This window comes from Macaca nemestrina, chromosome 14 (assembly GCF_043159975.1).
Source record: "Macaca nemestrina isolate mMacNem1 chromosome 14, mMacNem.hap1, whole genome shotgun sequence".
Taxonomy (NCBI): domain Eukaryota; kingdom Metazoa; phylum Chordata; class Mammalia; order Primates; family Cercopithecidae; genus Macaca; species Macaca nemestrina.
Genome location: NC_092138.1, coordinates 35,141,397 through 35,154,238, shown reverse-complemented (window position 1 = coordinate 35,154,238; position 12,842 = coordinate 35,141,397). Strand labels below are relative to the sequence as shown.

The following is a 12,842-nucleotide window of genomic DNA, read 5'->3' as shown; positions in this document are numbered from 1 at the left end:
GGTTTTTTTCTCAAGCCCAGCTACAAATAAGATTCATTAAGCAGAGGGCCTCAGTCTTGGCTAACATTGGAATCACCTGGGAGGCTTTTAAAACACACTAATGTCCAGACACTACTTTGGATATGTTAAAATTAAATTATTTTGGGGATGAGGTCAGCATCATTAAAAATTTTCTTTTCCTGGGAGCTTCTCATGTGCAGACAGTATTGGGAACCATTAGTTACACAAAGTAACATTTGCACTTGCAAACATCTTTTACCACCTTGCCCTTCAAAGTGTTGTCCTCAGCTTCACCTGGAAGCTAGGTAGAAGTGTAGAATTTCAGGCATACCCCAGACCTAGAGAATCAGGATCTGCATTTAACAAGGTCACCGTGATGTGCATGCATATTAATGTTCGAGAAGTAGAGTTATAACATTGGTCTGCATTTGGGAAGTAGAGTAATAGTTGATATTTCTTAAATGCAGTAAGTCAGACACTGGGCTAGCCCATCATTTCATTTCATGCTCCCAACAACTCTGCAAGGTAGATGTTGCTATCCACATTTTACAGATGGGGAAACTGAGGCTTAAAGAAGTGATGTAACTTGCCCAAGGTCAAAGAATGGTAGCTCATGGAACCAGAATTCAAATTCATCTCTGTGTCTTCAATGCATATTTATTTCTGTGCTACCAATGACTGCAGTTATGACTATGTATCCACTGGCATGTGTACACTACATCCATGAGTGAGGTGGGTTTTTTTTGTTTTTGTTTTGTTTTGTTTTGTTTTGTTTTGCTATATGTTAAGGAAAAGATGTTTGGTTTTCTATTTTACATGCCACATGGTTATTAAATTAAGCTTCAATCTAGCATTGAGCTCCTGAAGGTATTAGACAAAGGACAAAACTGGAAGGTTTCCACAGCTACAAAATTAAGCAGACAACACAGGCTTTCCATTCATTTGGGGCCCTTAACTAAACTAAAGGGCAAAACACTTGGCAACAGCATGAAAAATTTATACATGCAGGTCCTTTTGCTAGATTAGAACACTTAACTTGATGCATTTCAAAAATTCTTGAGGGAGCTTTGCATTTTATTGCAACCAGGCATCAGTGGTAGTCAGCACCTGTCACATCTTCAGGAAACTTTCACACAATAAATCGTTTGCATTGCCCAAGACAGCTTCCTCTTTAAGCTAAGTTTATATTTTATCCCCCACATTTAACAACAGAAGTGTAAGTTTTTTCAGACTTGCCACATAATGTACTTGAGAAGTACGGGTGGGGTGGGAGGTGCTTTACATAGCCACATTCTTCAGAAAACTCTGAAGTTCCTGGTTTAGGACAAAATTCTGCTCTATGCACCTGACTCATGTTCTGCTCAGTGTAGGAGGACTGCATGGAGACACGTTTTAGCATAGAAATCCTTTCCCCAACCTAATTCTTCTCCTTTGTATATCTCAGCAGTCAGCAGAAGTAGTTTTGGATCTAAAGATAGGCCAAGTGGAGTAACCCAGGCTGAGGTCTGTGCCCCAGAATGACCTCAGACATCACCATGGTCATTGTGGTCCCCCTGGTTTTCATCTACCTCTGGAGTATGAAGAGAGAAGAAAAACATCAATGAAAAAAGAAAGACCAGTCTTTCCTCTAAGACATGACAAGGTATAAAAAATATTTCTGGGTTATAAGATGTCCTTAGATTTTGAAATAAAAATGTAAGAAAAAAACAAATATCAGTGTGATATTTGCAAAAGGATATACACATAGGTCAATGGAATAGAAAGTCCAGAAATAGACCCACATAAATATGACTAATTGATTCTGATGAAGATTCAAAGGCTATTGAATGGGGAAAGGATGGGTTTTTTTGACAAATGGGGCTGGAACAACTGAACATCTACATGTAAAACTAAAATGAGCTTAACCTATACATCCCACTTTATATAAAAATTAAAATGGATTATAAACCTTACATATAGAATATACAATTACAAAATGTGTAGAAGAAAACGTAGAAGACAATTCTTTACATCTTGGGTTATGCAAAGAGTTTTTGGATGTGATACCAAGAGCATGATCCATAAAAGAAAAATTGATAAATCAAACTTCATCAAAATTAAAATCTTTGCTCTGCAAAAGCACAGTTAAGAAAATGAAAAGACAAGCTACAGACTTCAGAAGAATATTTGAAAATCAATATCTGATAAATAATTTGTGTCTGGAATAAAGAACTCTTAAGGTTGGGGCAGTGGCTCACACCTGTAATCCCAGCACTTTGGGAGGCCAAGGTGGGTGGGCCACTTGAGGTCAGGGGTTTGAGACAGCCTGGCCAACATGGTGAAACTCCAACTCTACTGAAAATACAAACATTAGCCAAGCATGGTGGTACATGCCTGTAATTGCAGCCACTCAAGAAGCTGAGGCTGGAGAATCGCTTGAACTTGGGAGGCAGAGGCTGTAGTGAGCCAGGACACTGAACTCCAACCTGGGCAACAGAGCAAGACTGCATCTCAAAAAAAAAAAAAAGAGAACTTTTAAAACCTTACAATAAGAAAATAAACAACAATTAAACAATTGTTTAATTCCTTAGTATACAATTATAAAGGGTGAAATGATTTGAATGTCACCAAAGAAGATATACAATAAGTACATAAAAACTTAACTAAGGCCAGGTTCAGTGGCATATGCCTGTAATCCCAGCACTTTGGGAGGCTGAGGCAAGAGGATCACTTGAGTCCAAGAGTTTGAGACTGGCCTGGGAAACACAAGGAGATCCCATCTCTATAAAATTAAAAAAAAAAAAATTAGCCAGGCATGGTGGCATGGCCTGTAGTCCCAGCTACTACAGAGGCTGAGGTGGGAGAATCGCTTGAGCCTGAGAGGTTGAGGCTGCAGTGAGCTACGATTGTACCACTGCATTCCAATCTTGGCAACAGAGTGATACCCTGTCTCAAAAAAAGAAAAAAAAATATACACACACACATATAAAATAAAATATGTATACTATATAAGATTATATATAAAATAATATATAAATAAATGTATACTTAATATCATTAGTCATTAGGAAAATGCAAATTAGAACCACTTCTACACACCTATTAGAATGACTTAAGAGCGGGGTGTGGTGGCTCATGCCTGTAATCCCAGCACTTTGGGAGGCCAAGTTGGGTGGATCACCTGAGGTCAGGAGTTCAAGACCAGCCTGGTCAATATGGCAAAACCCTGTCTCTACTAAAAATACAAAAAACTAGCAGGGCGTGGTTGTGGATGCCTGTAATCCCAGCTACTTGGGAGGCTGAGGCAGGAGAATTGCCTGAACCCGGGAGGTGGAGGTTGCAGTAAGGCAAGATCATGGCATTGCACTCCAGCCTGGGTGACAGAGCAAGACTCTGTCTCAAAAATAAATAAATAAATAAATAAAAGAAAAGAAAAAATAGAAAAGAATACCAGTGCTGGCAAGAATGAGGAACAATTAGAACTCTCATACACTTGCTGGTGGGAATGCAATAATGCTACAGCCACTATGGAAAGGTTTGGCAGTTTCTTATAATAAACCATACACTTACCACATGACCTAGCAATCCCACTTCTAGGTATTTATCCAAGTGAAATGAAAACCTAGGTTCACACAAAAAACCTATATGCAAATATTTATAATAACTTTATTTGTAATCACCCAAAATGGGAAATACCCAAATGTTCCCCAACTGGGGAATTTATAAACAAAATATAGTATACATACAATAGAATATACTCAACAGCAAAAAGGTATAAATTGTTGATTCACACAATATGAATGAATTTCAAATGCTTTATGTTAAGTGAAAGAAGCCAGATACAAAAGGATATCTAATGAATTATTACATTTATATGACATTCTGGAAAAGTCAAAACTATAAGGACAGAAAATAGATCAGTAGGTGTCTGGACTTAAGACTTGGGAGAAGCTTTTTGTTTGTTTGTTTGGCAAGGGATGGAACTGTCCTGGATGTTCACTGTGGTGGTGGTAGTTACATGACTAAGGATTTGTTAAAATTAATAAGATGTTTTTTTAAAAAATAAATGTTATGGTATGTAAATTTAAACATACATATGTAAGTACATCCATATATACCTCCTTTAAAAATGATATAAAATGTTTTACCCTAATTTTTCACTTCAAACTTTATTTTATAGATAACATAGTAGAGCATCCAAAGAGCATACAAGTAAGGAAAGAATTAATGATTAATGGTTTGTTTGAGTTTTATTCAGAGGCAACTTTCATCATAGTCTTTGGGAGGCACACACTTTTTTCAAGCATTAATCTAGCAGAAGAAAATGGAAATAATTATAATGTCTACCAATAGGGAACTGGTTAAATAAATTACAGCATGTCCAAAAAAATACATAAATCTACTTAAAAATGAGGGATGTCTATATTTACTGATTTGGAAACTATAAAGAACATACATTTATTGAATGCTTACTAAAACTTCTTTTAGTCCTCTTCAGTAATTTCTTTCATGAAAAAATAAAGGGCAATCTGAGAGTGGTGGCTCACACCTGTGATCTCAGTGTTTTGGGAGGCTAGGGCAGGAGGATTGCTTGAGACAAGCAGTTTGAGGCCAGCCTGTGTAACATAGCAAGACCCCATCACTAAAAATATTTTAAAAATTAGCCAGCCTGTAATCCCAGCACTTTGGGAGGCCGAGACGGGTGGATCACGACGTCAGGAGATCGAGACCATCCTGGCTAACACGGTGAAACCCCGTCTCTACTAAAAAATACAAAAAACTAGCCGGGCGAGGTGGCGGACGCCTGTAGTCCCAGCTACTCGGGAGGCTGAGGCAGGAGAATGGCGTGAACCCAGGAGGCGGAGCTTGCAGTGAGCTGAGATCCGGCCACTGCACTGCAGCCTGGGTGACAAAGCGAGACTCCGTCTCAAAAAAAAAAAAAAAAAAAAAAAAAAAAAAAAAAAAAAAATTAGCCAGACAGGGTGGTACATGCCTGTAGTCCTAGCTACTCAGGAGACTGAGGCAGGAGAATCGCTTGATCCTGGGAGTTAGAGGCTGCGGTGAGCTGTGGTTGGGCCACTGTACGCCAGCATGGATGACAGAGCAAGACACTGTCCCTAAAAAGTTTTGTTTTAATTTAAAAAAGGTAAAAATAAAGAGCATATTGGATAGCGCTATGAAGAGTATTTGCAAAGGAGGTTTTACTGGGCTGGGGTAGGTGAAGCATTTCTGGGGAACTGGCAAAATTCTCCTTCTTAACCTAGGTGGTGGTTACAAAACTAATCACCTTATAGTAATGTTAAACTTTATAGTCGTTTTATGTGGTTTTCTCTGTGATATATTTTACCACAGAAAGCTTTAAATAAATTTTCAAAATATATTTAATTAAGTAAAATGAACATCTGTGAACCTACCACCTACCTTAAGAACTAGCACATTACTAACGATGTATATCTACTGCCTGTACCAGAGGTAATTGGCATCCTGAATATTGGGCTTATCAATCTCTTCTTTACTTTTGTGTTTTTTGAGACGGAGTCTCACTCTGTCGCCCAGGCTGGAATGCAGTGGCGCAATCTTGGCTCACTGCCACCTCCGACTCCCTGGTTCAAGGGATTCTCCTGCCTCAGCCTCCCGAGTAGCTGGGATTACAGGCATGTGCCACTACGCCCAGCTAATTGTTGTATTTTTTGTAGAGATGAGGTTTCACCATGCGGGCCAGGATGGTCTCGGTCTCCTGACCTCGTGATCTGCCCGCCTCAGCCTCCCAAAGTGCTGGGATTACAGGCGTGAGCCTCCACACCCGGCCTCTTCTTTACTTTTTAAGCTTTATCTTCTATATATAAGGTATGCTTAAGCAATATATTTATTTACGAAAAGGATGTTGTGCTATATGTTATCTTCTGGGCTTAATTTTTATTTATTTAGTTTTTTACTCAACATTATGCTCTAAGATTCATAGATGTAGTCACATGTTTTTGTAATTTATCTACATGCTATATAATAAATGTAATCATATTTTTTGTAATTAATTTTTTGTAATTAATTCACATGCTATGTATTACATATATAATATATATATATTCTGTAAATATACCATGATTTCTATATCCATTCTCCAGTTGAAGTTCTTCTAGACCTACTCCTAGAATCAAATTCTCCAGGGCACTTGGGTTGTTTTTATTTATTTGTAATGTCTGAGAATACCAACATAAGTGTTTTTTTTGTTTGTTTGTTTTTTTAACGGAATCTCACTCTGTCACCCAGGCTGGAGTACAGTGGCGTGATCTTAGCTCACTGCAACCTCTGCCTCCCAGGTTCGAGCGATTTTTCTGCTTCGGCTGAGTAGCTCGGATTACAGGTGGCTGCCACCATGCCCGGCTAATTTTTTTTTTAATTTTTAGTAGAGAGGGGTTTCACCATGTTGGCCAGGCTGGTCTCAAACTCCTGATCTGAGGTGATCCACCTGCCTTGGCCTCCCAAAGTGCTGGGATTATAGGCGTGAGTCACTGTGCCTGGCCAGGTGTTATTTTTAAAATTTAAAAATAGAAAAGAAATGGGCACCGATAGGGTACTAAGCATCATATTGATTCAATTCATGTATCTTCTTTTCTTTTCAATGAAGCATGCAGGTCTGGGGCTGTACAAGGAGCAAGGAAGAAAATGTAATCCTCTGTCTGTCTGGCCAGCCTGATAGCTGTAGCTCCCTCTCAGGCACTGGGTGTTGCAGTCTGATTACTCTCATATTTTTATATGAGAAATTTCTTGTATTTTTAAAATTATATTTTATTATACAAATAATACCTAATACATGCTTCTTGTAAAAAAAAAAAAACAACAAAACCTGAATATACACAATAGATAAGATCCAGACCTCCTCCCCAGCAGTAAACACTAATTATTTCTCAGATTCTTTAGTTTTTTTGTTGTTTTCTTTTTCAGGTACCCTCTTCTGAAATCAAAACTCTTTAATTAAAGAGACATGAAATGACAAGATTTTTTAAAAAATATCATGAGGAGAATGCATTCTAATTTAGGTAGGTATTTAATATTTGTTTGAACTGATGTTATCTGCATAGTGGAAAGCAGAGAAGAATTCCAAATTTGTGAAGAAAGTGAGAAAGTGCTACATTTTTACTTTCCTTTCAGTTAATTCAGCAACACAATTCATTACACATATTTTTGATTCTGTGAATGTCCAGAATAAACATTCAATACATATCCATGTTCAGACTTCAGTGCAAAAACCGATTCCAAAGTTGGAAGATTTATGGATTGTCTGCCATTTTTGATTACCATCATCATGGTAGCACAGTAGGGTAGAAAGGACATTAGCTTTGTGGAAATCTTGCCTGTGTCACCTAATAACTATGTAATCTTGGGGAAATTAAGTACCTTTTCTGAGTTCTAGTTCCCTCACCTGCAAAATGATCGTTGTGAAGATTAAATGAACTATACCATATGTAAATTTTCTAGCACGGTATCTGGCATTTAGTGAATTCTCAATAAATGTAAATGCTCTTCCTTTTGCCCATTAGTATACCTAACTGGGAGCTAGCGCCTATCTTCATTGTCTTGTGCTAATTATCTTAGAAGAAAAGATTCTTCCTCCGTAGAAAGAGCCAATGAGGACTAAAAAATATTGCTCCTTGTCACCCTAGCTCACTCCTTTCCTAAGAGAGAAGGCAAAAAACAAAGACAGAAAACCCAGGATCTCAATGTTTTTAAGGACAAACCCACAGAGGTTACACGTTCCCCAAGTTTTTTCCTGAAGCCCCCAGTCCTGCCACAGGATGGGGAACTGCAGTGTCTTTTGGCCCTCATTTCCCTTATCACTCTACAGAAACTTGAAGCTGTTTTGTAGCATGGAAGTATTTGCCCCTTTTGCTTGTCTCTAAAATTCCTGCCAGGCAGGGTTCCTTGCAAAGAAAACATGAAAAGTTCCTTTAGCTGGCCCTGCAGGCAGGAGCAGAGTAGAAGTAAGCAGAATATCTCAGGGTCTTCCTTTGAGGAGGGCCCCAAGTGCATGTCTCTAGTACCAGACCAGGCTGGGCAGCTCAAGGGAGTGAGAGGAATGTGACTGAGTAAAGAGTGATCTGGAACAAGTCAGTAGGGAGGAGAAAGCTCTTCGAAAGGTTATCAAGTGCCAAGGGAGCCATTATTTCTCAATCATGAGCAGAAAGATGATTTCCCATGGGGCTGGGGCTACTATCTTGAGGACTTAATCCTCTGTCCCCACCTCTGTCTCACTCTCTTACCTCTTGGTGTTCATCCAAAATAGTACACTCATGGTCCTAACTACACCCTCGAATGGTCTGAACTACCTTCCCCAGGAGAACAACCAACTGTGAAACTGCTTTTCTTCCTGCTCACCCTCATCCTCCAATAGAAGTCCTTTCTTCAAGTTCAAAGGGATAGCCTTAAGGTTCATTGTTCATTTGGGTTTTAGGAAGACTCAGTAAACCACATTAAGGTATGAATGACCAGTGGCTGCTACTGTTGCTTTTCAAAAGAGAAACTCACAAAAACAACTAATAATATGCAGAATGTCTTCAAGACATTATCTTTAGAGTAACAGTGTCCCCTGGCCATTGTCTTCTTACTCTCCCTGCCAGAAAGGAAGGGGACAGCCACTTGGCATCTCACCTTTAAGGGAATTCAACCCCTGCCCTCTTGTATTAGTTTAGATTTACACGGTCTGAATGATCCTGTCTTCTTGTCATTACCCTCACTGGATAGTGGGGATATATGGAGCAATATTCTCAGTCCTCGTTTCTGTCAGATAGGGACATTGGCATATATAAGCCACTTTGGGGACTCTTCTTTTTGTGGTGCTTGGAATAGCCCAGAAATTATATTTCCTCTCAAAGAAAGCCCTCAGCTTGAGGACCACATTCTCATTTTTGGCTTTGGCTAGGGGCCACCACCTGCTCTTCTTTCTTAAGCCTCTCCCTTTGTCCTTTCTTACCTGCTGTCTGGTGAAGCTGCAGTTCCAGGCTCAACATTAGCAGGAGGAAGATCATGTTCTGTATTTGATCTGAAATAGACAATTGAAAGTCTCAGGGCCTCATGAAACTTTGCTGGGTCTTTGGTGCTTTGTTCACTTTTGAAAACAAGGAAACAAATTGTTTGGGGAAGGTGACAGACCGTGGTAGAGTGGAGCTGAGAGGAGAAGTTATAGGTTGATTTCCTGGAGAAGAGAAGATATAAATTAAGAGTAAGTAAGACACTCTTTATAAATCCAAATGAGAAGTTCTTCTTTCTTTTTTAATGGCCTTTTCTGAGTATGAACCGGTCCTTGTGAACCACACATATTGGCAGTTACCTGCACGTCTCATGAAGTTTTCCATAGCTTTTTTCAATAGCTGGCCCTTGAACCCCAAATTTGTTTGTCAAATGAATAATTGGACACCATCTTCTTTACCTGGACTGGATGTCTGGGAGTCTGACAGTTGAAAATAAGGCTCCATAGAACAGAGCTACATTCTCAAGAAATACTTGCTAGTTAACTAAGCAAAGTAGTCAAGTGCTTTTGAGTGCTGGAATTGAGTTTGCCCATCACTTGAACTACCTCTTACTAAGAGGTTTAGACAGGGAGAGTAGGGAACTGGCTCTGATGAGGGTGGGGGCTGCAGATGCCCCACCTTCGTCCTGCTCTTCCTCCCATGCTTTCTCCTTTGCTCTGAAGCTTTCTTTATCTATGGACTTCTTATGGTTGAGGAAAGGGACAGAGCACACAGCTAATCTGATAATGGTTTTGAGACCAAGGAGGCTTTCCACCTTTTATCAGCCATGGAATCATTTCTTCAAGGGAAATCTGTTGGAGCCATACATCTAAATCAGGTAACGGCAGAGCTGCTCTGAGTGTGATGAAAAGCAGTGGAGGGTGTGGATCAGGAGAATGATAGAACCTCATTTACATCATTAAAAGACAACTCAGCTTTGGTGCAGGCAATAGACTATTGCTGGGAGGGAGAGGTTGCTGGCAAGATTCCAAGCAGTGAGATCAGTTAGGAATGTGTTTGCAGAAATGCTGATAACTTAGAGTAGCGGGGCTAGTGGAGGTGAGAAGTGGTCTGTTGGTGAGTTTATATATTTTTTCTTTGTTTTAAAATTTTATTTTAAAAATTTCAACAGCTTTATTAAAGTATAACTGATATGAAAGAGGGTTATATATGTATATGTGTGTATATATATTTAAAACACAGACTTTTTTAAAACGCACGACTCAGTGGTTTCTAGTATGTTCACAGAGTTGTGCAACGAACACTATTATCCAATTTTGAACATTTTCATTACCCTAAAAAGGAACCCCTTACCCATTAGCAGAAACTTCCTGTTTCCCCTTCCCTTTCCGTGTGGCCTTTGGCAACCACTAATCTAGTTTCTGTCTCTATCAGTTGCTTATTCTGGATATTTCATAAAAACAGAATCATACAATATGTGGACTTTTGTGGCTGGCTTTTTTTCACTGAGTATAATGTTGTCAAGGCTCATCTGTGTTGTAGCACATATCAGTACTGCATTCCTTTTTGTGACTAAATAATATTCCATTGTATGATATACCACATTTTACTTACCCATTCATCAGTTGATGGTCATTTGGATTGTTTCTGCTTGTTGCCTATTATTAATAATGTTGCTGTGAAAACTCGTATATAGTCTTTTCCTATGTATACTTTTAATTATTTTGGGTACATATGTAGGAGTAGAATTGCTGAATTAAATGGTAACTCTATATTTAACTTTTTGAAGAATTGCCAAACTATTTGTCAAATATATGATTTGGAAATATTTTCTCCCATTCTGCACATTGTCTTTTCAGTTTCTTGATAGAATCCTGTGAAGCATAAATGTTTTAATTTTTATTTTATTTAATTTTAAAACACAAATTGATTTTAAGTAAAAAAAATCCAATTTATCTACTTTTTTCTTTTATTGTTGTGCTTTAGGTGTCACATCTAAGAAACCATGGCCTAGTCAAGGTCACAAGATTTACATCTGTATTTTCTGCTAAGATAAATATAAATGGAGCAATTGTACAACTGGATGTCCACATGCAAAAGAACAAATTTGGAGCCTTACCTCATACCATAAACAAAAGTTAAACAAAATGGATCAAAAACCTAAATATAAGAACTTTAGTTCCAAATTTGTTCTATTGATCATGGGCATGCAGTTGTGCCTGTACAGTTTGTTGATGAAATTATTCTTTCCTTATTGAACTGTATTGGCACCCTTGCAAAACATTAATTGATCATATATATAAGGATGTAGTTCTGGACTCTTGATTCTATTTTATTGAACTATATGTCTATCCTATGTCAGTACCACACAGTCTTGATTACTGTAGTTTTGTAGTAAGTTTTGAAATTGGAAAGTGTGAGTCCTCCAACTTTGTTAGTCTTTTTCAAGATTTTTTTTTAGGGGGCTATTCTGGCTTCCTTATATTTTCAAATGAATTTTAGGGTCAACTTGCTCATTTCTGCAGACAAAGGAAGCTGGAATTTTGGTAGGGACTGCATTGAATCCATAGATCAATTTGGGGGAATACAGCCAGCTAAATAATATTTAGTCTTCCAATTCATGAATACAGTATGTCTTTCCTTTATTTAGGCTTTCTATAGTTTGAAAAAAGACCTGAGGGAACTGCTGACAGGCTGGATATATAGTTTGAGAAAAATAGAGAAATTAGGAAAATTCCTAAGTTTGGGGCTTGAGTCACTAGGGCAGTGGAGATGCTATTTATTAAAATGAAGAAGCCTGAGGGAGAAGCAAATTATGGAAGGGGAAAAAGAGTTGTTTGGTGTAGATTTGGTTTGAAATGCCTATTAGATATCCAAGTGGAGGTGTTTAGTAGGCAGTTGGGGTAGAGATGTAAATTTAGGAGTCATCAATGCGGAAGTGTTAAAGATTTAAAGTCATGGATATCTGCATTACATCACATATGGAAAGATAGGAAAGGGAGTGCCCAAGGACTGAGACATGGGATATTTCAACATTTATAGATCTTTGTGAGGAGAGGTTACCAGCAGAGAAGACTGAGAGGAAGGATACAAAGACAAATGGCAGTGTGTATTATCCATGCATTTTATTTTATGTATCCTGATGCTTTGACACTTGGGGCCTTGCTGACCCTGAAGGGACTGCCCCTCCCAGGGTTAGCCAATTCTAACCTCTAAGAGAGGGTAAACCACTTGCTCATGAGCACACCTTTCAAATGCAAACCAACCCATTCCAGAGCCCATACCAACAACTGCCTCATTTATTGGAGGCTTTCACATTCCCAACACTATGCACCTGCCCTAATCACCTCAGGGCCAAGTACCAAAAGACTAGGGAGAGCCCCTATGCCCCAGAGCCTGCTGAAATTATTCATATTAGCTAATCCTAACTCCACTCACCCTGCCTCACACATTTCTTCCTGTTGAAACCACAATAAAGATCTTGCCCACCCCCTACCCCCCTCCCAGCTGACCCTGGTGTTTCCCCATGTGGCCCCTTGTGGCATGGTGTGCTCCCTTCTCTTGGGATCTGTGAGTTGAACATACTTTTTTCAATGGCAGTCATTTCCTGATATGTTGACCTCACCATACCTAAATAATAATAAAACCTATATTTTAAAACACAGGGCTACAAAGGAGTGATCAGTAGAGCCAAATACTCTTGAGAGTTGCATTTAGCAGTATGGAGGTCATGGATGATCCTGACAAGCACAGTATCGGCGAGTTTTGTACAGATGAAAGCTTGAATAGGTTCAAAAGAGAATGGGTAAAGATGTGGTGACAAATATAGGCAACTCTCTCAAGAAGAGTGCTATAGAAAGGAGAAGAGAAATGAGTCAGTAGCTAGAGGGAAATGTA

The 12,842-nt window shown here is 38.8% G+C and overlaps 1 protein-coding gene and 1 long non-coding RNA gene across 10 annotated transcripts in view; one reads left to right on the top strand and one right to left on the bottom strand.

The window, feature by feature from the left end:
* LOC105491853 (uncharacterized) overlaps positions 1-12,842 on the top strand; it is a 177,329-nt gene that overhangs the window by 90,892 nt on the left and 73,595 nt on the right. For 4 of the 8 annotated variants that reach the window (XR_011612979.1, XR_011612978.1, XR_011612976.1 and 1 more), the window contains exons 3-4: positions 1,445-1,642; positions 6,922-7,016. This is a non-coding gene — a long non-coding RNA (uncharacterized lncRNA). The remainder of the gene's footprint in view (positions 1-1,444; positions 1,643-6,921; positions 7,017-12,842) is intronic. The other 4 variants (XR_011612983.1, XR_011612980.1, XR_011612981.1 and 1 more) reach the window with 2 other exon arrangements.
* The window catches only part of LOC105491852 (programmed cell death 1 ligand 2), a 62,252-nt gene that overhangs the window by 41,206 nt on the left and 8,204 nt on the right, over positions 1-12,842 (bottom strand). For both annotated transcript variants that reach the window (XM_011758570.3, XM_011758571.3), the window contains exon 2: positions 8,948-9,016. In XM_011758570.3, coding sequence (XP_011756872.1) covers positions 8,948-9,002 — 55 coding nt within the window. In that variant the 5' untranslated portion in view covers positions 9,003-9,016. The remainder of the gene's footprint in view (positions 1-8,947; positions 9,017-12,842) is intronic.